At 42.7% G+C, this 27753-nt stretch overlaps 2 protein-coding genes across 4 annotated transcripts in view; both read left to right on the top strand.

Moving 5' to 3' along the window:
- Window positions 1-7999, top strand: part of tfpia (tissue factor pathway inhibitor a) — a 73693-nt gene extending 65694 nt beyond the window's left edge. For 2 of the 3 annotated variants that reach the window (XM_080753345.1, XM_080753346.1), the window contains exons 5-7: window positions 107-163; window positions 3145-3330; window positions 5784-7998. In XM_080753345.1, coding sequence (XP_080609471.1) covers window positions 107-163; window positions 3145-3330; window positions 5784-5848 — 308 coding nt within the window. In that variant the 3' untranslated portion in view covers window positions 5849-7998. Of the gene's footprint in view, window positions 1-106; window positions 164-3144; window positions 3350-5783 lie in introns of all 3 variants that reach the window. The other variant, XM_080753347.1, reaches the window with a different exon arrangement.
- A 581-nt stretch (window positions 8000-8580) lies between these two features.
- The window catches only part of LOC308307811 (calcitonin gene-related peptide type 1 receptor), a 59781-nt gene continuing 40608 nt past the window's right edge, over window positions 8581-27753 (top strand). Inside the window, exon 1 of the mRNA XM_080753108.1 lies at window positions 8581-8772. The gene's annotated coding sequence lies outside the window, so the exon portion shown is untranslated. The remainder of the gene's footprint in view (window positions 8773-27753) is intronic.

Below are 27753 nucleotides of genomic sequence, written 5' to 3' on the forward strand. Positions count from 1 at the left end.
TATCCATACAATGTGCAATCTATCTCCAGATAAAAGCAGAACATATTTTCATAACACCCCTGGTAATGATTGATAACTTAATTAAGTTGTTTGCTTGTTTTTTCAGGGGACATTGCCTTGAGCCAACCACAGGTGCATCTCCGTAAGCCTCCCAGAGAGACAGGTGAGAACACTGATTATGCGTTTAGATTGTAGACTGTGACACGCATGATGGGAAAACAATGTACCTATCAAAAACAACCCCAAGAGTGATCACCCGCACCGTTCAGTGAGGTTTGTTGCATTGGGTAACAATGATTACTTGTCAAATCGTCAGTAGAGCCGTATGGAAGAGGTTCTGTTTGTGAGTCTGTGTGTGTCAGGGGTTCTCAAACTTTTTTAGGCTGTGACGTGACCCCCAAAATAAACATATATGAACTGGGGACCCCCACCCTGACAAGTGCTTGGAATTGTAGGTATAACATTTAATATGACTCGGTTACACAGATAAATATTGTGAAAATAGCAGATCTACATGTCTCACAACACCTCGCAACCCATCAGTTTGGGGGTCCCTGGCCTGAAAACGTTGAAGACCCCTGCAGTAATGGCATGCCCAGAATATATAGGGACAATAGGGTTTCACGTGGTTAAGATCTGTGTTTGAATCACAACAGAATAAGTCAACCGGTCCTCAAAGTAAAAAAAAGTCTCAAAGTAACTGTTCAAAGCCAGTGCTGCTACTCTGCTAAGTTGTGCTGTCAGGGTGTTTTAACATAACCGCTCAATGTGCAGCCAGGTTCCTGCGCTAGACAGCTCACCAAATTGCCTTGTGCAGTGCAGTCAAAGGGCATAAACAAGACTGTCAGCGTCTCCTCCCTGTAGTCTATTTGACATTTTCCCCACCTACTAATTTTGTGAGTTTCAGACGTGGGGGCTCATAGATCACTGCTTGGCATTAAGGTCCTCTCATGCCGGAACAGATGGGCCCGTCCAGAGGGTGCTAATTTAATCTCTCTCAGCTCATTGAGTCAGTTATGATTTGTTAAAATTCAATTTCAGCATTGTCAGGCACAGGCAGGCCGGGGAAAGGGGGAATTCTGTGATGCACAGGTCTGAATAGTCCCTTGTGCCGTGTGTTCTCATCCGTGTTCGTTTTAGAACTTGGGGGGGTTCATTCTGTAATGAGGTGCTTTTGACAAAACATAGTTCCTGTAGTAAATCTCACTAATGTCATAAATGCTCTAGACTCTAGAGAATGAACTTGAACAAAATATAATAATAATAAGATTTAGGGCAAGCACTGAATAATAAATCAAAGAAAACATTTTTATTGAAGCCATGAGAAAATACGGAGAGGGGAGAATTTCGGATTGAGTCGCATAATAATTCTTCTCTGTTTGTACTCTTTTCTTTCTAGTTTTATTGTCGAATTACCTTTGCATTGTTCGTCTTTGTGCCGGATAGTTTTATTGGTTGCACTTTGCGTTTTTCTTCGTCCTTCTTTTTTTGAATCTTTTAAGATTTCTTTTTGTGTGTTTCTTTTGCTTAATTTACCTCAGATATGATAGTATAGTAGAGAGGAAACTGAGGTTGGAAAGGGGGATTAACAAACCTTGCAATTACTGAAGGTGGTCGATACACTATCCAGTTTGCTACTGTACTGTACCAGCACGCCCCTTCATTTATGTGTATTAAAGTCTACAGAGCCTGTAGTATATTGAAAATGAAGAAGACAAGCCACTTGAGTATTACTCTAGAAGAAAACTCTCAGCTCAGCTAAACACTGACATCTAGTGGATGTTGTGTGTATCGAGTCTGGATGTGGTGTAAGGTTAGCCTAGAAACCAGATGATCAGATTTGGTCTGGCACCGCTCAGTTGTGATTGGATTTCACTGCCTCCGAAGTATGGAGGGACCAATCAGGGTCCGGTCTGCAAATATGGGCCGGGTTTATCACCAGATTCATATTCTTTTATCCGCTCCATGGAAATGCAGGTTCCATAAAGAGGTTCCAGACTAATATATACGCACTGATATCAGTTGGCCATGCCAGCTTAGTGTATGGTAGACCCTTGTGTCTAAACTACTTGAAGTGGAGAAAACTCCATCCATGTCTTTGACTGATCCTTTCAAAATTCAATATGGCATGTAATAACATACTACTGATTAAGCTGCTATATGTAGTTTTCTGCTGACATAAGCAGGAAAAAGGCAATTGCTTAGTTTTATTTTTTTTATTTTTTTTATTATATTCAGACGTCTAACAATGCTCCCTAAAAAATCTAGTCTCTGTGGCGCTTCTAGGAGCCGCAGTCTTTCTCCAAAACTATTATTTTATCTGTAAGAAGCTCTGTCACTAGCAGCTCATTGGTGCATGAACCAGCCGACCCGGGGCTAAAAGGATTGACAGACAGGTCTAACCAATCCGAACAAGAAGCAACCCTGATTGGTTATAATCAGGGCAGGCTATCTGTCTACAGAACTTCTCACAATAAAAATAATAGTTTTGGAGGCAGATTGTGGCCCCAGGAAGTGTCACAGAGACAACATTTCTTTAGGAAGCACGGTTAGCCCAAGCCCCCAGAACAGCTTGTAAATATTGAAGCGGCCGCCCTACTGGACAAAGCTGGAATTTCAGGCGGGGTGAAAAATAAAAGCACAAGCATAAGAGCACGCCACTGGGGTCTACAATAGGGTTCAATGGACGTCGACGTCGTTCGTGACGTCATTACGTCTCGACGTCAAACATTTTGGCACATAGGTATGTGCCAATTTCCCCCAGAATGCACCTGGATTAGCTACTTCCGCATGCTTCAAAACGCCACTGAGCACTTGCATTGAAGTGAATGGCTGGGGGCGGGGCTGTCCGTCCTCTATTCTTCTTATAACTATGGGTTAGCCGTCTGAATATAATAAAATAAAAATAAAAAATGTAAATAAGCAATTGCCTTTTTCCTGCTTACTGTATGTCAGCAGAAAAATACATACAACAACTTTAAATAAGTAAAAATGTGGAAGAATATCAATTTTTTTTACAAAAAAGAAAAGAAATGTCCAAAATATGGATACCAGGGTTAATGTGCTTAATATTTCCAGTTATATTCATTCCTCAAAAACGATCTCTCTAACAGAAGATGGGTCTTGAATTGTGCTGTGTTGCAGATTTCATTCCTCCGGAGGTCTGCATCACTCCGGTGGACAGGGGGACGTGTGACGGGAAAGAGAGGAGGTTCGCCTACAACCCCAAGACAAAGAGGTGTCACATGTTCCGCTACAGCGGCTGTGGCGCAAACGGCAACAACTTCTCCCACAAGAGACACTGCATGAAGACATGCATGAACATCAGAAGTAAGGCTGCAATCGTTTAGTAAGAGTTCATTTCTAAAAAGACGTATTCACACATTAAACACATAACACCACCAGCAGCTTTCATACAGGAATGGAGAACCAGTCTTTGAAAGTGTTAAAAAAAAGAGGAAATCTGACAACATGGCTTTAAAACTAAAAGAAAAGAAGGGGCCAAGCATCTCTCCAAAAGTTCAACTATTTTCGACTGCTTGAGGCACCCAGGGCTTTCCTCCAAATAAATGCTGGATGCCGAGAGCACTGACATGCGATGTGTGGCGCTGGGAAGAGGAGCATTGCTAGCGTCTTTACCATACAAATGCATGGCAGAAAACCGATTGCCGCTTAAAGGACCACTTTGTTTTTTTACAACAAGGGTTCATATTTTAGATTGTAATTAGAGAAAAGAAAAGGTGAGTGTTCATTTCTTTTCATTTGCTTCGTTCTATTGTTTTATTGCGTTTACCGTGCTAAAATGTGGGGCATGCGTACGCATGGGGGCATGCGTACATGTGGCTAAATGTGTCTTTTTAAACACAATAAGCCAGCAGTTTCTTTATTGCTAGTTTTCAGTAACACTTATAGCCCCCATAAGTCACATCCAACCATGAAAGGTTGCGTTGTATCTTGGGAATGGGCTTATTCTGTGTAAAATGACATATTTAGCCACTTGTACGCATGCCCCCAACCACTGAAATAAGAATCTCTAAAACAATAGAAAGAAGTAAAGGAAATAATTTTAACACTCATCTTTTATATTCTTTAATTACAATCTAAAATATGAACCCTTGTAAAAAACTAAAGTTGTCCTTTAAATAAAAACATAACACATTTCAGTGGCCCCTGAAGCTGCAATCCAGAATTTATTTTAATGAATTAAACAAAACATTGTTTAAAAACAATCTGTATGGCAGAGAATGTTAATGTGTAAGACTAGTACATCTGCAGTGGTTGAAGGTGGTGGACTGCAGCTATGAATTATTAATATACACTCCATTGCACGACGGTATCACTTGCCTACAAAAGATGTCATTTGAGCTATCAATTTCAAGTAGCCTTCAATTGTTCCAATTGTTTTGTTGTTGATCATCTTGTAGGCCTATAAGACAGGGTGTCACTTTTGTCAAATAGCAGATACAGTAGGTGATCTTTAAGAATTAAACATGTTCACCACCAGTAAAGTAACTAATTACATTTACTTAAGCCCTATATACCTGTGCATTTCAGCTTTGATGACATCATCAAAGTGTACTTTGCAAGCCAAACCCCACAATCAATCCTCCAGTTCTAGGCAACACAGAAGGGGGGGGGGGGGGGGTCTTTTTTCTTATTTCCACACAACGCCAAGGTATATTAAATAGATGCCCACAACACGCCAACACGACAAACTCTTTGATGTCTCCCAGTGCCCACGACGCGTTTGCACCTGTGGCTGAAGAGAAACACTCCAATTCCCAAAATGCAACGGGAGATCACGTGACCAGGAAGTTGCGGCTCCTCATAGAGGGCCTGTGTTATGAGATTCACAAAAGTGCATTTATCTCCCAAATCTAACTTTTAAATCACGTTCATGTTTAAAACGCGGCCTTCTCTACTGCCTGTTACAAAAGCACTGATGGCCGCGGTTGTTCTTTTTCTGATCTGAGTGAAAGAAAATACTATCGCAAAAAAATCCAGGACATACTCGGATTACATCTACTCAGATTACTTTTACGCCTACCCTCCGAAATAAGGTAAAATCAATACGAAATGTGGCACTAGGCGATTAAATATTGTTTCATCATGGGCATCATGGACATAGTTCAATGTTGAAAATGAGTGGTATTCCCCTTTAACTCTTTCTACGCTTTGAACGTTCCCGTTCGCCCCATTTTTTACAGAACCTCAACGCCAATTGTACGTTCTTTGGCTCGTTCTTTTGTACCTTGGTTTGATGTCTGTAAGCTGATGAGGGGTCCCGCCGCCGTCTACTGTAATCACATGGCGAGCAGTGATGTTCTTAAAAATCCATTATGCGTTTACATCAACGGAGACCATTTCGCTTCCGTGTTGATATCTCTGGCCCAGGGGCTTTGTTGCCAATGTGTGTTCCTAGACCATGGGAGGAGGAAGCGGCCACATTAATGGCATTACGCCCCCCTCTGCTGGCTGGTCAGCGAAAGCGCATGCAAAAAAGGCCAAATAGGCCAAGAGTCAAAAAAAAAAAAAAAAAAAAGGCCAACATTCTACTATAACATTGCAAAGGTAAGCCGCTTTTTGATGGCACCAGACCCAATAAATAAATAAATAATCTGGCGGTAGGAGAGTTAAGTAAAACATTTGAGTACTTTTTAAACCACTGATATTCACATTATTTATGATCTCAAAGTATGGTCACTGTCAAATGGTGATTGGGGGCCTGGTATTTAGATCCTTTTTGCTCATTTTAACGTTGTCCATTCTGTTGTTTTGTGTAGGCGGGGCTAAGATGATCCGAATAAGGAAGAAAAACCTCAATAACATCTCGTTTCGCCCCGTCTGAACATGGCATTTCAATAAATCATTGACATATTGTACTTTGGACTCACTTTTATTTATGTTTGGGTTTCCTTTTTTATTTTATTTTTTCACTCTATTTTTTTATTTTTATTTGTCATATTTTTACTCCATATTGATGTATTGTTTTGTACTGCTGAGCTATATAAACATGTAATGTATCCATGTCGGCCTTAGCAATGACCAGAAGCAATATATATTTGGCAGCTTTGTTTCAACTGTTGTTTCTATTTTCTTTTCTTTTTTTTTGCCACAATATTTCACTATATCAGAAAGATATACGTACTGATGACAAAAAACAAATTGTTTTGCTGATATGTGTTCTGTATAGCACTTAACAATATTAATGCACGTGTTGCTTTATGTGTTTATATGCCCGAGAAACCTGCATATACAGATATATGACACAAACATAAGGAGTTAACGTCTTTTTGCCTAACCTGGTGGGCCATCCCACATACTGCGTTCAATCATTCCTCCTTCCCACACTATGAGGTCTGGACTTCAGCAGATAGGCACCGAGTATGAGAAGTTGGCCCTGGAATTGGCACTGGAATCAGTGACTGCGTTTCAACTGCTGTCCGCACAACAAGTGAAAAGCTTCCACTGATTGGTCCATGTGTAGATGGTGACGTAGATGCTTGCTGCAGCATTTTCAAAACAACATGGCTGCCTTAGATGCAACAAGTGTAACAGTTAACGCTGAAACAATAAAACAAGCAATAAGTGAAGTTATTTCAGAGTTGGAATCAATTACAACAATTAAAAAGGAACAGGAGTATCCGCTAGCGAAGTTCATCGGCCGAAAATACGTGTTTGTTTGCCGTTCTTCCGACTGTCTGAGAAATGTTTTGCTACGCTGATTGGTTAGAGGAGTCTGTCTGTCAAGGCAAGTACTCCCTCCCACTTCTCAAGCTGCCTATAGACGGGTTTCTGGTCCACGTCACGTTTGATTCGGTACCAAAATTAGCCAATGAAACCAGGCTTAACCAGCGCTCCCCAAAACAACAGGTTTGGGGATTGGACGGACTGATTACATGATACAGTCACCTGTGCATTTAGTCTCAATTTTTGTAAACAAGAAACCCGTCTATAGCCCAAAGTCCAGACTTATATTGTGGGAAGGAACGAGTGAGTGAATGTATGAGGCTGGCTGGCCAGGCTATTTTTCCCCTCTTCTCCTCAGCTATGGTTCCAGTATTTGTAATCAATGTGAATAGCTACTTTAGCAAATTAAACTGCTGCACTGTCCTTATTCCAATAGTGTCCAATAAACTCCAGTGGTGTTTCCAAGCACATACTGTACATTAATCAATATAGGCTTTGCTCTCACAAAATTAGCTGTTGCTCCATTAGCCTATACGTACACAGTCCATGTGCGTTTATGTGTCTGATTTGGAGTACACACGTTTTTGAGCAATTGGATGAGACGGTAATAAATCATCGCTGAGACCTTCAGCTTAATTTATTCTCCATCGTACTAGGGTGTCACTTGCCAAAAAGTACAGAGCAAAGTTACTATTATCATCTACAATCACACAGGGATGCATGGTTAGCTTGTAGATACGTTTTTATTATTATTATTATTTCTTTTGGCCAGTCAACACCATAGTATTATTTAGTATAAAAGAGATAGCCTGTGTGCACTGTAGTTATCAACTTAGAACAGGAGAGGGCAGTGTTGTATAAACAGACATTTCTGAAAGTATGCAGCATGCATAAAGTGAATGGCAAATCGAGTGGCAATGTGAGTGTCAAAGTGAGTTTATGTTAACGTCTAATGCAATCAGATAGGACTTTTCTGTTTGGATGCTGTCAAGGCCAGAAAGTCGTTTTTTTACTTAGTCTGCTCTTTTTTCCCTCTACACCAAAGCTCTTTGCCAAAAATAGCCGATCTACAAGCTCACAACGCCTCGTGCTGAGCTTGTAGATCTGCTATTTTTGGCTAAAGTTCTCAGAATAAGGACACTAGGGTTCAAGTGGTTAATGTAAAAAAAAAAAAAAAAAAAAAAAGTTTCTATCACACAAAGATTTGGAGGACCCCCTAGGGGTCCCGGACCCCCTGTTGAAGACCCCTGAACTACAGGCAATAATACATTGGACTGAAGCTCATGTATACAGGCATCATGTAAAATGTATGAAACAATATTGTCGTTTTCATTTGATATAAAGTTTGCTAATAAACTGTAACAATTTGCTAAGTTTGTGTGTCATCTGTAAAACAAAAGAAAAGGGCAAAACATACTTTGCTACATGTTACAACATAATTAATGCATAATGCGAATTGTGCATTTATTGTGTTGCCATGAGCAATTTAGGCCAAACACATCAATTAATATTTGGAATGCAACTGATAATATGACATAGAAAACACAATAGGCGTAGTTGTCTATGAAGATCGCTGAATATATCTATCAACTCAAATTAATAATGAACCTAATTAAAACACATTTATAGACCTGCTGTTACTACCTGATTACATAGGCTAACATATTAGGCTTTTATTATTATCATCATCATCTTCATTGTCATCAATTAAATCAGAGTAAACCGATGCCTGAACTAGCCAATCACAAGGCGGCAATCAACTAGCCAATGAGTGCGTGTAATCCTCTTGGCAATGGGATGTGTAGTCTATCTAGTCCACGACCTGACCACAGTCCGTGTGTTGAACGTGAAGTGTGTGTTCAGTGAGTGTTCATTGAGCGCAGCGCGGCCGGCAAACAAACATACACACACACACACACACACACACACACACACACATAGAGGACAGGACACCACAAACTGGCTGGCTGGATCACTGACTGAATGAGAGGAGTGCAGGGGACACGAGCAGGATTCCATTGCTCTAAATAAGCGTCTTTCCCAGCATTATTCATAATAACATTGGATTATATATACTCTCAGGTAAGACGAAGAAGCTGTGCATCTCACACACATCTGAGATAGTTATAAAGGCGAGTTGCAGCTTACATGTCGAATAGAAATGAACCATGCCATTTGTACTGTAGGTAATAGCTCTATACAGCGCCGATCGCTCCCCCGCTGTGCTGGGAATTAATTGAATATGAACGACACGAATTCAGGCGTGTGTGCGAGGACCAATTTATTTGCATGGTAGTATGGGCCGTGTCGATTTGTAGGCTACAAGTATTGTGCAATTATCGCCTATTATTATTGTGTTATAAATGAGATAGCATTAACAACACGGCACAATGGCATGTCACAGTCAGTGCTTATGGGGACAAGACCATTCATAACTGGGTCAGAGGAATGTAGGCTACATTAGTGCAGGTATGACACATGGCTTTGGGAATAAATCTGATATAAATGTACAGTGACAGTTAGCTCTGGTCCATCTCGTCTCCCTCGCGTCGGACCAGAGCTAAGTGACAGTCTAATCGCTTGTGACTGAATAGGCCTGACTGCAGACTATAGGTATAGACTGTGTGTAGGCTGCTAAATGCAGAGTGGATCTCGTGTGCAGTAGCTATGCCGACTGTACAGACTGTGCAGTGCACACATTGCCATGACGGATCTAGGCTACTCTATAATTGCTCTTTCTAAATTATAAGCCGTAATTGCATCAACATTTCTCAAGTGATTAGATTTGCATGCACGATGCACCTCACTTTAATAGGCGCGTTGAGTTGACTCACTCACAGTCTACGATTACCGTGGGTTTAGAGAATTATGTCAGACACTGTAGCTACTCACTGCCTGGCTTCATGTTCACAGTAGATGACATTTACAGCTGCCGTTGGTTTATGAATAAAATAATGGGAAGGTCGTGGGGGGATTAAATAACAATGGAATTGTCACCAATGTTGCTTTGCTTAATTAAGTATTCTGCATTTCTGCGTGGTTATGTAAGCAGCATGATGGAAGTTATCTGTCTGGAGACTCTCAGAGTACAGATGCTGCTGATGAGCATGATGATGATGATGAAATTAAGTTAATAATGATGCCAGATCTATTAAAACAGTGGTTCTCATTCTCAACCTGTGGGTCGGAGACTCGGGACCCCCATGGGGGGGTCCCCAAATTATTTAGGGGGGTCCCCAGATCATTAACTTAATATGGATGTGTTTTCTCTCTCAACAGTAAACAAGCCAGCAAAGTTTAAGTGTATCTGCCTATTTCTAAAGTTACAATTTAAGGACGTTTTAAAATGACAAATTAAACATTGGTCAAATTGTCAAATATCAGAGGCTGATATTGTGAAATAGCCGATCTACATGCTCACAACGCAATGCGTTGCGAGGCGTTGTGAGCATGTAGATCTGCTATTTTCACAATAGAACCATGTTATACAAAATGTAATGCCTCAACTCTTAGTGCTCGTCAGGGTGGGGGGTCCCCAGTTATGATTATTTTGGGGACCGCAGCCTGAAAAGGTTGAGAACCAGTGTACTAAAACACATGCATGGCTTAATCATAAAAGTAAGTGGGAGGGTCACTTTATGCAGCATGCATAAAGTGAATGGCAAATCGAGTGGCAATGTGAGTGTCAAAGTGAGTTTATGTTAACGTCTAGTAATGCAATCAGATAGGACTTTTCTGTTTGGATGCTGTCAAGGCCAGAAAGTCGTTTTTTTCCCCAACCCACCAGGGTTCAGTTAGGTTCTTGTAAAGGAGTGCTTGTTTTTGGCGGAGATGATGGAGGCGTGCCGTTGATCCACGTGAGACACCGCCGAGCGAGCGAGCTCGAGCTTGTATATCTGCTATTATATGCAGCTATATCTGCATATTTAGTTACGAACGTTTGCTTTAAAAATACATATATTCAAAGATTTGCACACATTTTCACAACTTTTTCAAAAATAGCAGATCTACAAGCTTGCAGCCCGGCACTCAGTGCCGCGCTGTGAGCTTGTATAATTATCTGCTATTTTTCAATAGTTAAAGCATTCAATGATTCTAGGCCTAAATGGGGTCCCCAGCATGTCCATGGTGTGGTGATGGTTTTACTAAGTGATGGCATTTAGAAGCGCGTGCCAGAGGAATCCTATTTTCAGAGTTGGTTCACAATGGCATTCCTGCTGTGCATTAGAATTGCATTTTCTCGCAGTCAAGCAATGAAGGACAGCAGTACATTTCACACAGTGTTCTGTAAGGCCAATCAAGCGCTATATTATGCTTGTCAGTGTTTCATTTGGTAGTGGTTGCAGTGGGAGTCACTTTGAAGCAGTTGTTTTGGTATAATAAGTGTGTGCGACTGTGCGTGCGCGCGTATGTGTCTATATCACAACACTTTTGGACTGCAACCTAGAGAAACATTCAGCCAAAAACATTGGAAACAATGTTTGAAGTGACTAACACTTTGCATTTATGAATACACCTTGTTATGTGTTGCCCAGGTTTTGTCTGTATTCCACAGGTGGTTCAGTCTGATACAGGCTAAGGATGATAGTCATGCTGCTTAATCGGTAATCATCACAAATGACTTGCATGCATTAATTTCCCTATGCAAGCATGATTCCATCAGCTTTCTCTGTTTTCTTCAAATAAAGTGATGGGGATTGAGTAATAGGTAACGCTAATATCCCATGGCAATGCAGTGGTATTGTTGAAGAGAGAGGTACAGTGAGGGACATGTCAACTTCTCAATATAGGAAGGAATGTAGGAAGGTCTTTTATTGCACGTCTCGCACAGATAAAAGTGTTTCCCACAACTACCCATGGTTTTGCAACCAAATCTAACAACAACATTAACTACAATATACAGTATGTACACATTAAACCATTCTCTAAGTATATAATTAATATAATTGATACGGCAATGAACAAGAATGCTTAGTTTATACTTGCACGCCAGTGTCACACACAGACAATGGCCGACCTATAAGCTGGAAACGCTTGTTGATCGTCTATTTTCGGCGTAGGACACCGGTACGCAACAGGGCATAAATCAGGCTTAAGTGTGAGCGTGTCCGAGGCATGCAAGGAAGCGAGTTGGCACACCCCAAGACGGTGCACAGAATTCCTCTCATAGGTCCACTTCTGGTGGACTCCAGCCCCAGCGAGAGCTCTCCTGTTATGAGTCTCATGAGTAGTTAATCCCAGCCTACGGTAGAGAGTAGTTCTGCCTCAGGCGGTGGTCCAAACATGAGGTCCACTGGGGTCTTCACTTCTCCACAGAACATAAGGGTAGTCGGGTTGCAACAACGTATCATTTCCCGGACTATACAGTCCCTTACGTCAGGGGTTCCCAAACCTTTTGGGCTCAGGGCACCCCTATAAATATCTTTTTAATCTGAGGCACCCCTACATTATAATTTTCACTCCCAGCACCTTATATTTATAGCATATCTTCGCTGTCGAGTGGAAACCTGTCGAAAAACGTTCGTTTTGTATTTATCATCTATAAAATGCACTAAACTAGTTTTGTGCGACAGTCTTGTATGTTGAATTATGATTATTATGTTGCGAGGAAAACGTGGAGATAACAGCCATTTTGGTTAGAGCTGACTGAAAATAACTTGGTTGCGACCGTAGGTCGCAGTTACTTGCACACTATCCAAACCTCCACCGGCTGTCCCTCCGTCACTCCCTCCGTCACTCCCTCTGTCACACGTCACACGTCACACTTTTGCCCTGCTCATATCTCTGCAACCGTTGCCCCGATCCATGCCAGATTTTGCACACACACTCCTTGCCTGCCAAACTACAACCTCCAAGGACCCCCGGAGTTTCGGGGACCCCCAGGTCCCTGGGGGACCCCCAGGTGTAAAAAATTACCAAATGTGCAAAAATGACCAAATGACCACCCCAACGGGGCTGCTCTCTCTGTGTCACACACACACACACACACACACACACACACACACACACTCTCTCTCTCTCTCAAACATAATGTGTGACCTGCCAAGTGGCAAGGAATGTTGCCACTGTCCTCTCTCTCACACACACACACACACACACACACACACACACACACACACACACACACACACACACACACACACACACACACACACACACACCCTTCACACCAGGGAGTCCAGGAAGGATGAGCCTCCATGCTTAAATAAACAGACCTGGGTCCACTATCAAGATCTGCCTGTGGGTGTGTCTACTTTTAGCAGGAGAGCTTGCATCTTGCATGCTAGGTGATCATTGCTGAAACCTCAGAACAATAGCCACATATTAGCAACCATAAATACAGATGCCCACCCTTTAGCTAACAGAAACTGCTTTTGTAAATGCTGGAATGTTAAAAAGGTCATCTCTTTCACTTTCAATTGTATACATTAGCTATTGTTCATAACTACACAGTCATGTCATCAAAATGCCTCTGTCCCATCTAGCGCCACCATCTGGCTGATTTTTAAAAAACACATTTTTGGACACTGCTCCTACAGAATTTGCCCTAAAATCACACAAACCACTACACAGTATCTCTACAGTCACCCTGCTCCTACAGATTTTGCCCTAAAATCATGCACACCAGTACACAGTATCTCTACAGTCATGTAATCACAACGCATCTGTCCCATCTAGCGCCACCATCAGGACGATTTTGCACAAACTACTTTTTGGCCTATTTATGGAGATAAGCGACCAACGGTCGCTTATCTCCCGATTAGGGAGTCTTACTGGTACTTCAAGTTTAAAATGATACCAAATATTTTGTTTAAGTGTTCAAATAAATTCCAAATGATCTCGCGGCACCCCCGGACTGCCGTCACGGCACCCCAGGGTGCCCCGTCACCCACTTTGAAAACCCCTGCCTTACGTCCACACTGCACCAGAGGCAAGCGGAGGTCCCAGTCTCTCCACCAGCAGTCATTCTCAAACCTTTCTATGTCAAGGACCCCCAAAGTAATATTTATTCAAGCTCACATTGCGTGACAACTCGTCACATGAATAGAAAATGGAAAAAAGCGGTCTAAGTACAGAGCTGAGAGAGTTGAGAGAGAGATGAAGCAGGGACAGCCACAACCTTTTCAGAGATTCCATATAGTTTCATTGTTTGACAGCACGATCATCAGTGTATTTTGGATTCATGTCAATTTGTGTTTTCAGATATTTAACCACTTGAACCGTCAATGCTTAATAAACTTGACCTTTCACTCTGTACTTGGTCTGCTCTTTTTCCCCTCTTTGCCAAAAATAGCCGATTTACGAACTTGTAGATCTGCTATTTTTGGCAAAAGTTCTCAGAATAAGGAAACTAGGGTTCAAGTGGCTAATATAAAAAAGGAGAAAAATGTTTCTATCACACAAAGATTTGGAGGACCCCCTGTAGTAACTCTGAGGACCCCCTGTTGAAGACCCTTGCGCTAGAGGGTTTAAGCGTAGAGGGGTGTTCCTCGTCCTTCTTGACTCTGAGCGAGAGCAGAGTTGGAGGGCCACCCTGCGGGGCTGTGGTACCGTGCTTCCCTCCTCGGGTGCCTGCCAGCGCCAGCTGCAGTGCAGCAGGCCTGTCGATGACAGAGAGGACTTGTTGGCAGCGAGCAGCCGTACCCGCTATCGCCCCGGCGCCTGTGCCTTTTTGCAACCTAATCTACACACACAAAAATAAATGGCTGTACACGTAGACTGTTGATAGCAAACAGTATAATGAATAATACGGCAATGAGCAATATTGTAAGTGTGCCCGCGGAGCACGCAGGAGGAAAATCCTGCCAAGCATGTTTGCGCACCCCGGGGGGCGCTACAATAGCCGACGATATATCATGTTTTATTGCCCTTCGCGTGCATTCAAGTGAATCTTCTGTAAGACCGTTGTATTTGAATCTCAAATCTGCTCAGAGCAACGACTCTGTCAAGCAGGCACGTGCACACATATAGACATCAAAGGGGGCTTGAGCCTGTCTGTAAAAAGTGCCCTCTCCAGACCAGGAATGCAATTTTTACTATGGCGAAAGAAATGCAAATGCCCTCTCTTCCCATGCCATGCCATACCTGAAGGCAGCATTCAAGAGAATTGCCTTGTCCTCCAAGCTTGGAGGTCGGCTATTTTCAATATTTTCACCAAAAGGCCCTTTTAGATATTACGGCCCCTGCCTCTCTAACATTCTCTGCACGTCTCTGCTGTCAAGACATTCCCCCCCCCCCCCACCCCCACCCCCACCCCTCACCTCAGGCCTGAGGTTATCGTGTTACAGTAAAGCACAACAATGTTGATATGCATCACTCTCGTCTCCGTCTCTGAAGCTTTGCCCTGGATTTGGTTTCGGGGAGACCTTTTGTGAAAGTGTTTCCGCTCATACATTATGAACGTTATTATTATCATTATTATTATTATTCTTGCAGTATCTAATATCTCATGATTTCAGCATGGTGAGATGTGTTCCTCTCTCCAAAAGCTACAGTTCGGGGCCTCTCTGCCTGTGTGTGGCGCGCTGTGGTGTGGGCCGTAGCGCTGTGTGTGTGTGTTAGGGATGGGACGATATGAACATTTCATATCACGATTATTGTGACCAAAGAATTAGCGATTTACGATATTATCGCGATCATCAAAATATCCCCAGCATCCATTATCCTGGGGCGGAACATTTGCCAAGAAATAGCAGATCTACAAGCTCACAACGTGACGCGTTGTGAGCTTGTAGATCGGCTATTTTTTGGTGAAGAGATTTGGTAGAGAGTGGAAAAAAAGACTGTATCAAGTACGTATATTATAAGTACGTTTTACCAATAGAGGGTTTAAGTGGTACCGGATATGCAGCTCGGCAAATAAAAGGTGAATTGATCCCACTGCATGACAGAGGACGATATCACGATAAATTAAATCTTCACAATGCATGTTTTTTTATCACGATAAACGATAATGTCGCTTATCCCTAGTGTGTGTGTGTGTGTGTGTGCATGCAGTGTACAGACTGCATAAGATATTGGACAGTGGAAACGGTCCTGTGCGTGTTTCCAAGGGTGTTCCGTGTTTGTGTGAGCTAAACAAACTGTCAGCGAGCAACAGCCTTCCTGATTTATTGGCTGGGAGGGGGCTTCTGCCGGACGGAGGAGAAGAAAAGGTCCCTGGGTGGGAAGTGGTTCGTGTGCGCTGTGCAAGATGTCCATGCATTATGTTGTGTGTGTGTAGAAGTGTAGTCCTGCCCTCAGTGTTAGCCCTTAGTGCTGGGTTCCCCAATAGGCGGCCCGCGGGCCATTTCCGGCCCGCGGGGGGCTACTGTCTGGCCCCCACCAACCCCAGTAATAATGGTGGTATAAGAGCAGCAGCAACACTAGTATATCATCATTGTCGGGTGGAAACCTGTAAAGCCCTGCTTCATCATACAAGGCCGTTGCACAAAAGTAGTGAAAACAGCAGATCTATTGTGTGCTTGTAGATCGGCTGTTTTCACTAGTTTAAATCATTTTTAAAATGATAAATGCAAAATGAACGGTTTTGGACATACAAGATTTTCACCGGACAACGACGATATCTAACTGTCGCTGGAGTAGCGGGAACGCCACCGTCGCCCCCTGCAATGTTGTGGCCCTCGGCTTGGTACCCTAGACATAATTCGGCCCTTGGGGAAAACTAATTGGGGAACCCTGCCTTAGTGTATCCGTGTTATCTCCATTGTGTGCTTGCTTGCGCGCTACTGTTCCTTCTTAGTTATTCTGTGACAAGCTGCTGCACATTATTATTAGAAAATAATGCTTATTGTTCTTAGTCCACCGCAATCTACCGCTTTCTTTCAACTCACATTGACTCAAGCAGAATCTCAGGAATCTTCTTGTAGATAAATGAGCATAAGATTTTGCACATTGTTTTTTTCGACTGCCCTTGTATCGGCTCCTGAGTGAATGCTTGATTCTGATCGCCTGGAGGGTGTTCTTATAATAGAACAATCGCAAAACAACAACAACAATGGGTTCGTGCCATTATGGAAAATCTGATTGCATGTACAGTAAATGAATTGAATTATACTGTCAGTGAGACATTATTGGTGTCCTCACAATCTGCACGGTTTTGCTCTCATGTCCGCATGTTACTGTAACTCACACACTGTGAGGACAGCGCGTTGCTACAGAAACCTACAACGGAGCAACATAACGTAAGGACGTCAGCAGTGACGTGAATAGAGGTCATGCCGAGGACCCACGGCGTGCGCAGGGAGGATATTCTTTAGCTTCCTTGGGGCCGTCTTAAAAAAGCATTGAATTTGATCCTGCTCCAGGGTTATTTTGGTCTTTGCAAGGCCAGTAGGGAACCTCTCACATAAGTGCCCCGAAGGCCTGAGGTTCACCGTCCAACTGGCACAAGACTGGAACAGAACCTTAAGTCAGGGGTCTTCAACGTTTTCAGGCCAAGGACCCCTTAGTTGAGAGAGAGATGAAGCAGGGACCCCCACAACCTTCTCATAGATTCCATATAGTTTCATTGTTTGACAGCACAATCGTCAGTGTATTTTGGATTCATGTCAATGTGTGTTTTCAGATATTTAACCACTTGAACTGTCAATACTTGACCTTTCACTCTGTACTTAGTCTGCTCTTTTTCCCCTCTACACCAAAGCTCTTTGCCGAACATAGCAGATCTACAAGCTCACAGTGCCTCGCAGACTAAAGTTCTCAGAATATGGACACTAGGGTTCAAGTGGTTAATACGAAAAAGGAGAAAAAAAAGTTTCTATCACACAGAGATTTGGAGGACCCCCTGTGTTAACTCTGGGTTAGAAATGGGCTAATGACGACATATGACGCGTCCACCACCACCCCATTTCTTCACCTAACACTATGTTCCTTCACTGATTCAGGAATGTCATTACGGCGGAACTTGAGAATGTGTCATGCATTGGTTGGAAGAGTACCTTAAGCATTGGGGAGGATAGAGTAACACCATTTAAATGTAGTTTGGCCGAGCCTCAGGCATCTGCAGCATCCAGACCTGTATGCAGATCACAGCAGGTATTTCCTTGGCTTTACGGTGTTTCCTCTGGATAAAATAAATAAATGCATAAATAAAAGTTAATTGAGGTGAACCTACATTGTGCAATATGCGGACGTAAACCACCACCATCTTCCCCTCAGATAAACAGAGGAGGAACATGTAAACAACCATTTAAGATCCCAGGGTGGATTTTGGCCTGCTAACCCCCCCGAGTATGAATGCCATCTTAATGAGCAGTGAGCAGCACGGCACCAAACAAAATGTAAAATTCAATCTTTATGCTTGACTAGACTGTGTGAGAGGAGATCGACCTTTTAAACAAATATAGACATTTGCTTGCCGAAGGTCTGAGAACGGACATTCTCTTTAATCAATTATTCATTTGCAATTATAGCCTGCCATCTCTTCGTTTGTTTAGTTCACTTTCAGGCCCTCTCTTATTAATCTATTTAACCCATTTAGGCCGATTTGAATAAAGCCTTATTGACCTAAGTCCCGTTTGAAAATTACCCACTGTTTTTCTGGAAAACGTATTACTCAGCCTCTGTAGCAGCTAGAATATATATTAATTTTTTTCATAGAAAAAAAATCTGAAAAACGTAAAATATTTTTTCAAAGATTATTGTACTCTACATACTGTAATACACAAAAATGTGTTCCCGGCCTGAGGGGGTAATACACTTTAATGTGTACCTGTCCAGAATGCGGGAAATTTGAAAAGCAATGGTGTTGCCTATTGTCCTACTGTACAAACATGTACCGATGTTTCTGGTTGATATTGGCACATTTCACTCAGGTTTTTTCATCTCACTCATCATGTCACTTTGTCTGCTGACCTTACTCAGCAACAAAATAAAAATAAAATAAACAAAAATAAAGATAAAACAATTCACAGGAGGCAAGCAGTGGTCACCCCACGATGTGCACTGCAATGTAGTTTCAAATGCAATACATTGCAGGCACTTTTTGAGAGTAAAAAACTAAAAAAGAAGAAGAAGACATGTGTGACATGCCTGATCTGGGCAGATTGCCCCAGGAAATGTGCCAATCTCAACCCAAAACAATGGGGTAAGTCCATATCTGTATATCCAACGCCTTATGTTTCAACTCTACAAAGTTGAAAAAGCAATGGCCAGAACACTTAAGCCCTACTTTATAATTCAGTATCACCTAAGCTCACAGCGCATCACATTATTTTTTATATTGAATTAACTGTTGCTCCCTTAGGTTGGAATTGGGTTAGGGCTGGTTAGTTTTCCGCAGACCCTGTTGTGTCAACATGGTCTGCATTCTGTCTTCTTTAGTTAACATGGTACGTTAAAGAGTAGAGTACCCTCGGCACAGAGCATTACGAGAGTCCGACGTCTCATCAGTCCGTTGTGCGGTTAGGGTTAGGCTTAGGGTTTGGGTTATAGGCTTATAGCCTGGCTTGGCTTGGGGAGAGTCGGACCGACGCAATGCCGGAGTAATGAGATGTCGGAACAACGCCTCAGCATCTGAAAATGTTAATATGAAATATATTTTTGCTTCAGAAATGTCAAGATTTAATGTATCCATGGTTTTCAAGAAAGTACAATGCCAACGTTTTATTCTGGCAACTGGACTATGCAAACAACATGCTGAATTGGCCGCAATTTCCTTCCTGGCTATATGTGCCTCAGGTTACCCCAGCTTACATGATCCACTAGTTTAGACTGTTTAAACTTTAAACCATAGCCAAACCAACTCTTAGCTACGTCAAAACATTTAACCCATTTAGAACGGGTACACATTATTGTGTATCATTATTTTATGCTTTATTGACAAATAGCAGATATACAAGCGAGTGCTGCGCTGCGAGCTTGTAGATCTGCTATTTTTGAAAAATCGTGAAAATTAGAATTTTGACCCGATTCTATAAGTGTCTTTTGAATCCCACTTAGATTTTTTGAAAAAACCTATGTTTCTATGTCAGCAATCTGGCTATAGCCATCATCAAAGAAAAGGTCCTTTTCACTTAAATGGAGCTCAACTAGTCTGTTCTTGAGAGACTATATGTCAGTGTTTCTCAAACCTTTTCAAGTAAAGGACCCCCTGATATGTATTTGGCCACGGACCCCCATCTCAAAATAGTTAGTTCCAGGGACCACCCAGAAGCAAAATTTGAGTTACAAACGTTCGCTTTGAAAATACATATATTCGATTTGCACACACTTTCACAACTTTTTCAAAAATAGCAGATCTACAAGCTCGCAGCGCGGCACTCGGTGCCGCACAGTGAGCTTGTATCTGCTATTTTTCACTGGTTAAGCATTCAATAATTCTAGGCCTAAATCGACACCAAGGAGGCAACTATGCAGGTGCATCACATGTTGTTCCCCTCCTTATTTCTAACCCAAGTATTTTTATCTGGGCATTTCTACAATATTTTCCCATGCGTAAACTAGATCCTTTGGATGACAGGCCTTTGGATGAGGATTCTTTCCTATGGTCAGATCACCTAGTTCTGAACTACGTACAATACATGGTGCATTGGCTAATTTACTTAAAATCACCTTGTGGAATAATGGCATGGCATTGAAATGTGAGCTTTCTGTTGTATGTTAATACTATACGTAGTGAGATAGCTGGCCGTAACATGGGGTCCAGTAGAATTCAAGACATGATTTGATTTGAAAAAGGTGAGTGATGACTTACACACCACAAAGGAAATGGCTGTGATGGAGTGGCAGTGGCTCAGGGGTAGAGTTGCCGTCTTAGGGCGGATTCACACTGCGGTCTCGGGACCGGTCTCGAGGCTACTTGGCAGATGTTTAGACCGGTTTTGACAGTGTGAAGCGTGCGGTTTTCATCAGAAACGGATAGCCTCGAAACCACCTCAAGAGGTAGTCTCGAGACTGCATTGTGCGACCTCGAGACCGGTGAGCTGCAGTGTGAAGCAACCGTCCACAAAACCGGAACGTAACCTCATATAAAGTCGACGAGTGAGGCGTCGCCACAAATAAACACTGGGTAACAGTTGTCGACATGGCCTGGTCTAACAGAGAGATTGCTTGCTTGTAGGACTCAAACGCCAATTGTTTGAGTCGAGGAGTCAAAAATGTATATATTTTTATATCACCAGTTAGCCTACTACTGCGGTGCGCTGGACTGGTGGTGTCATGTAGGCTACTTCCATTTGAGAGAAGTAGCAATTGGCGACAGTTATTTATTGTCTCGCACCAGCGCACTGAGCGCAGGGGTGAAAGTGAGACGGAACGGCCAGAACCGCCGCTCCATTAAAACATTCGGAGCCGGGACGGTGCTGTCAAAATCCCATATTAAATAACCTGCCACAGTACAAACGGATGTCCAAGTCCAAGAAGTAAAAAATCTAGCCTACTAATGTCAGATTAACATACACAGCTACTAGTTTCATTTTCTAATTAAGTGCTTCTGAATTGTTCCAGTGTTTTTGTAATCCAAATGCTGTTTGTGTTCGCAGCCTGTGTCCATGACATGTCCACACTGCTAGCTCTCGTCCATGAGCTGTGCCTCCCCCATCCGTTTTTTCTCATACCGTTCTCGACACTGACTCATTGCTCTGTGTCCCGCGACTGCGGACTGGATCCCATCGTTCATTTAAAAGAGCCGTTCAAGAGAGTCGAATCGTTCGCGAATGTCTCATCTCTATTGCGCGCTGCTTGCGACGGGGGCCGGGGCAGAGTTGGCCTAGCGGAGAAGTTTTATTTGTTTTAACGGTGTTATTTGTGCACTGCTGTGCCTGCTTGACGTGCTTGTTACCCTTAATGTGAATATTAAGCCACACTGTGGCTTTTGAAAGCGTTTCAATTGTAGGCCACGTTGATTATTAAATAATAAAAATATAACGTGCGCTGCACGTCTCGCTCATCAATGATGAGCCAGGCGCATAAACGTGCAGAATGACATCATTCTGCACGTTTATGCGCCTGGAAAATAGCAGATCTACAAGCTCACATAGGCTTGTTTCTTTGTTAAACAGTTGTCGAGGTGTGGGGGGTGCGAGACCCAAGACTGTTCACACTGCGCTGTCGCGCTTCATTGGATTGTTACACCAACTTTCGTGCCTGAATTTATTGGCGACCAGCATCAGCAATGTCGCATAGTTGATGACACTATGTGCATACCGCCACCTAAGGACCGGGCTGTATAGTGCTAGTGATCTCCCGGGAGGCCAGAAGGTCTGCCAATGTGAATGCTGGCCAGCGTGAACCAGCAACCGTTTTCAGAATCAGTTCTAATCAAACGGATTGCAGTGTGAATCCGCCCTAGAAGAACACGGAGGGTTCCCAGTTTGATCCCAGGCTCCCCCAGAGTTAGTGTTGAAGCAAGACTTGAGCAAGACTCTGAACCCCTAATTGCTCCTGATGAGCATGGTTTCCTCTGCCATCGGAGTATGAATGTGTGTGTGAATGGGTGATGCATCTGGCATGCATTTTTCTAATCTGCCTTTTATAGTGTCACCAGGAGGTTGTGTGATATTTATTTTTTCTAAATATCACGCGAATCGGTACACATGATATTTTTGGTCATTTGATGAAGTTTGATCCTTCAGATTTTTCATATTCTATCGTTGTTGGCTAAGATTGACATCTAAAATTTGCAGGTGTGGACTGTTTTGAACAAAATGCCTCAAATCATGAACGCAGAGTCCAATTCACCCTTTGTCAAGTCCCGCTCCTCTTCGCACCCATTGGTTGCTGTGTCTTGGTGGGACAAAAGTCCTTTCTCTCCATCCACTACCATTGAAATTCATTTGCTTCTTATTGTTATTATGTGTATTCAATTCTCATTTTAAACTTGGTTTCAGTAAAAAAAAAAAAAAAAGGAGTCTCTCAGGTGCAGTATAGTGATTCGGCATGTTTTGAAATGTTTTTGTTTCTCCAAAAATTATGTTTTTGCTAATTCAACATAAAAAAGGCGGAAACAGCGCGGCACAAGGCAGAAAGAGCATGCTGGTTGGTCAGTCAGGGACCAATCAGAAGGCTGAATTGCAGTGAAACTTTGTACACACTAGGGCATTCACGAATAGCGATTTTTAGTATTCGAATTATTCAACCTCAAAGTATTCGAATAGTCAAATATTCGACAGGACTGGCCAAACTGTCAAATATTAAGTACAAGAGGCGAACATTGTGAAAATAGCCGATCTACATGCTCACAACGCCTCGCAACGCGAGTGAGCATGTAGATCTGCTATTTTCACAATATTTATCTGCATAACCGAGTCACATTAAATCTAATACCTACAGTTCCAAGTGCTTGTCAGGGTGGGGGTTCCCAGTTCAAATATGTTTATTTTGGGGGTCACGGCCTAAAAAAGTTTTGAGAACCAAAGCATTAAAAAATTCATCCACCAGGGGCATTGACAACTCATTCTTATGACTTCCTATCTAGCCAAGCTTTATAAACTATATCTTAAAAAAAAAAGGAAAAAAAAGTGAATATTCGACTTTGGTGAACAACGTCGAATAGTGACTTTGATATTCCAATATTCGAATATTTGGTGAATGCCCTAGTACACACATTTCCACTACGTTGAGGAACAAATGCAACCCTTTTTCATTAACATTCCTGACCTGGCGGAGACCTGTGCTCGGAAGAGCACTTTTTCTAGTTGAAGTTATTTCCCTCGGGAAAGGACAGGCGAACTGAAACCCTGGCTAACCCAATTACAGTGTTGTCTCTTTTACCCCCTGTCTCTTATTTGTTATTTGGAAATCTAGATTTGAATAAAGAAAACATTGTCAGGTTTATTTCTATGCTTGCGGCAATGCCACAAAGCTTTTATAATATTTATTAGGAATGCAATAGTGACGAATGTTGTTGTTACGATGCATACGGTGTGGGGTGGAAAGCAGTGGTTCTCAAAGTGGGGTCCGGGGACCCCCAGGGGTCCTTGAGGGGGTTCCAGGGGTCGCCAGCAAAATGAGTTAATATAGCTTAAAAATCGATTGAACCACTTTAAACCTATACATCAACTATTTGAACATTATAGTCAATAGTCAATCTACAAGCTCAGGACGCAGATCTGATATTTCCAAAAGATCTTGAGATAAATGGGGGAAATAGATGGTATTGATGGGGATAGACAGTTAGGTTGACAGTAAATAGGGGAGAGAGATGGGGAGTGGCAGCAAAGGCCTTCAGGATCGGGACTCGTATGCGCGACACGCTGTCAGGCTACACTGAGCCTATAGGTGCCTGGACCGCTGCTCCAGCGGTCAAAACATTTTCAGATAATAATAATAATAATAACTTTATATATTCAGATGAGGGTCTGCAGACAAATATTATTAATTTGGGAGTCCTTGACATGAAAAAGTTTGAGAATCACCATGCAGTGCTAAGACATTGGTGCTTTTTTTGGCATGTGGATTTGTCCAGATGGATTTGTCCGGACCATTAATCTGCATTAAGTCTGTTGACAGGGAACATAACCATTAGCTGGTAGGGGTGTAAAGATACATTTAATAGCGATACGATACGCATCACGATACATGGTTGATGGTTCGATACATGGACAATATTGGTTAATTCGTGGCGATACGATACGATTTGATTCAATGATATAAAATCGATAACTCTTTAGCAAAGAAATTAAATCTGTGTGAAACGTGTCAATAGCAGGTTTTTAAAGTGAAAAATCTATTATTATGGATACAAATAAGTAAACACTGATTCTCTAGTAAATACATGGACATTATATTTCAACACACATGGACAAAGCACCTTGACATGAACACAGAGATTACACACATTTATCGATAGACCAAGGGTAGCTATATGGAATGGAAAGGTAATTAATACAAGGTACAAATACTTAGTTTCCATACAATAAATTATTTGCATTGCAAAACGATTCGATGCCGATTATCTGCATTGTAAAACGATACGATACAAAGCCAAACGGTACAATATTTTGCTTTTGCATGTCGATATGGTAGATCATTGCAAATTGATTTTTTGATTCAGTTGTTATATCGTTACACCCCTATTAGCTGGCCATGTCCATGCTAAGAACCGTTCTCCCTATGAATAAGGGTGCTTCAGTGAGTCTCTATGAATAAGGGTGCTTCAGTTAGGGTGACCATACGTCCTCTTTTGCCCGGACATGTCCTCTTTTAGGGGGCTGTCCGGCCTGTCCGGGGGTTTTTTATAAATTCCTTCAAATGTCCGGGGTTTCGCGTATATCACAGTTAAAGCACGGGCATTTACAATGCACGTTCAATGGTTCGTTTGGAAACACACTGTGAGAGGCGGGTTTCCACCCCTAACCCCGGAACGTGTATTATTCATACTACTCTCTGCCTGCGCTGCGATCCCTCCCTCAGCCTGTCTCGCTTTCAGATCAGAGGCAGAGCAGAGAGCAGAGCTCTGCAGCAGCTTGCGCTGCGCGGAGCCAAACGAACGAACTGCAAACGCAATTAATGCTGTTTCACTGATGAAATGCACAAAAAGTGCCAGTGACGCGTGATTATGGATCCCACTGGGAAAGATGGATGGAAACGGCATAGAGCGCTCGTTTTCACAGTTATTGTCCACGACATTGCAAGCGGCGCGAAGGCCAGCGGACCTTGGTCCTGCTCTTCGCCCCCGAGCGCCGCAGGCGCGAGTGGCCGCGAAGAGCGGGCCAGGGCAGGCGCGAGTGGCCGCAAAGAGCGGGCCAGGGCCAGTTATTGTCCACGACATTGCAAGCGGCGCGAAGGCCAGCGGACCTTGGTCCTGCTCTTCGCCCCCGAGCGCCGCAGGCGCGAGTGGCTGCGAAGAGCGGGCCAGGGCAGGCGCGAGTGGCCGCGAAGAGCGGGCCAGGGCCGGCCGCGCGAGTTACGAAGCCGTGGTGAATGCAATCGTTATGGCCTGGGCAAGCGCACGATAAACGCAACGATAATTGGGTTTTGGTGCACCTCACGCGGTCCAAGAGACTACAACGGAGCGCTCCCTACGTCCGGTTCAGCCAATCACAAGCTTCCGGGGCGTGGTTATCCATCTTTCCCAGTGGGATCCATAATCACGCGCCAGTGACCAGCCAAGCAGAGCGTTCTGTGTCTATTTATTTAGGCATTTACAAATAAAAGTTCTTCTTCTGCTTCAAGCCCATATCAACACTGCAAAGTAGCCTACAAGACAGTCTGTGCGAGGTGAGAGCTCTTCTGCTAACTAAATTGACAGAATCTTTTGTACAACCTTGTAAAGCAGAAGATACGGCGGTTTGAATAATGGGCTACCTCTCTTTTATTTAGTTACAAAGCTGAACGTTCATACAGGAGTCAAAACTTAAGGCTTACTTTATCAGTGGATCTCTCTAGCCTATTAATAGATTTGTATAGGGTCCAATTGGAACCCCCTCAAAAATGAATACATAACTAATAACATAATTGAGCTGTAAACTAGTAATATAAATTATTTTGGAAAAAAATAATAATTATATATATATATATATATATGCCAGGTAGAGTGTCCTCTTTTTGGATTTTCAGAATATGGTCACCCTAGCTTCAGTGAGTCTCTATGAATAAGGGTGCTTCAGTGAGTCTCTATTAATAAGGGTGCTTCAGTGAGTCTCTATTAATATTAGGGTGCTTCAGTGAGTCTCTATTAATAAGAGTGCTTCAATGAGTCTCTATTAATAAGGGTGCTTCAGTGAGTCTCTATTAATAAGGGTGCTTCAGTGAGTCTCTATTAATAAGGGTGCTTCAATGAGTCTCTATGAATAAGGGTGCTTCAGTGAGTCTCTATTAATAAGAGTGCTTCAATGACTTGGTGTAGTAAAGATTCCTCCTCCCTCACATCTGTGCGTGCTTGTTATTGTTTTCCCTGACATCTGGTGGGCGCCCTGGGCATCCATGGGAGCTGGAACCATCTCCGCGCACACATCCCACGCTCGCTGACAACATGGCTGCCCGAGACGTTACCGTCTAACTCGGGACGCTAACATACTGTAGAAAGTGCCCAGTCGTGGAAAAAGTACTCAAATGCTTAATACTACTAAGTATCAATACTGCAATGTAGAAATACGCTGTTAATAAGTAAGTCCGGAATTAAAAATGTACTTGAGTAAAAGTACAAAAGTATTTGTATCAAATTATATACAAAAGTAGAAAGTACTCATTGTGCAGAATTTCCCTCACGTTTTCAAATGTATACACATCTTTTGAAAATAGAAGATCTACAAGCTCACAATGTGTTATGAGTTTGTAGATCAGCTATTTTCAAAAGGCCAAAATGTATAGGGCTATGTATGTTTTGTAGCAACTAGAAAAAAGCCCCCTGCGGGGGCCTGGCCCCTTTCCTATGCGAAAGTCCCCTGTACCCAGAGATGGATACAGTCCAGTGGGCAGTTAAGCAATACAAATTTAGGATAGCTCAACAGTAAATATGCAGTTTTTTCCAAAATGCTAAATAGTGTAAATGGCAATGCATCCAACCATCCATCCACATCCATCCATCCATCCATCCATCCATCCATCCATCCACATCCATCCACATCCATCCACATCCATCCATCCATCCATCCACATCCATCCATCCATCCACATCCATCCATCCACATCCATCCATCCATCCATCCATCCACATCCATCCATCCACATCCATCCATCCACATCCATCCATCCATCCATCCATCCATCCACATCCATCCATCCATCCATCCACATCCATCCATCCATCCATCCATCCATCCATCCATCCATCCATCCATCCACATCCATCCATCCATCCACATCCATACATCCACATCCATCCATCCATCCATCCACATCCATCCATCCATCCACATCCATCCACATCCATCCATCCATCCATCCATCCACATCCATCCATCCACATCCATCCATCCACATCCATCCATCCATCCATCCATCCACATCCATCCATCCACATCCATCCATCCATCCATCCATCCATATCCATCCATACTCTACTGTACCTTACTGTACTGTACTCTACTGTAATCTACTTTACTGTACTGTACTTTGCTGTACTCTACTGTACCTTGCTGTACTGTACTGTACTTTACCTTACTGTACTTTACTGTACCC

The sequence above is a fragment of the Nannobrachium achirus genome, assembly GCF_963921795.1.
Source record: "Nannobrachium achirus genome assembly, chromosome: 22".
NCBI classification, from domain to species: Eukaryota; Metazoa; Chordata; class Actinopteri; order Myctophiformes; family Myctophidae; genus Nannobrachium; species Nannobrachium achirus.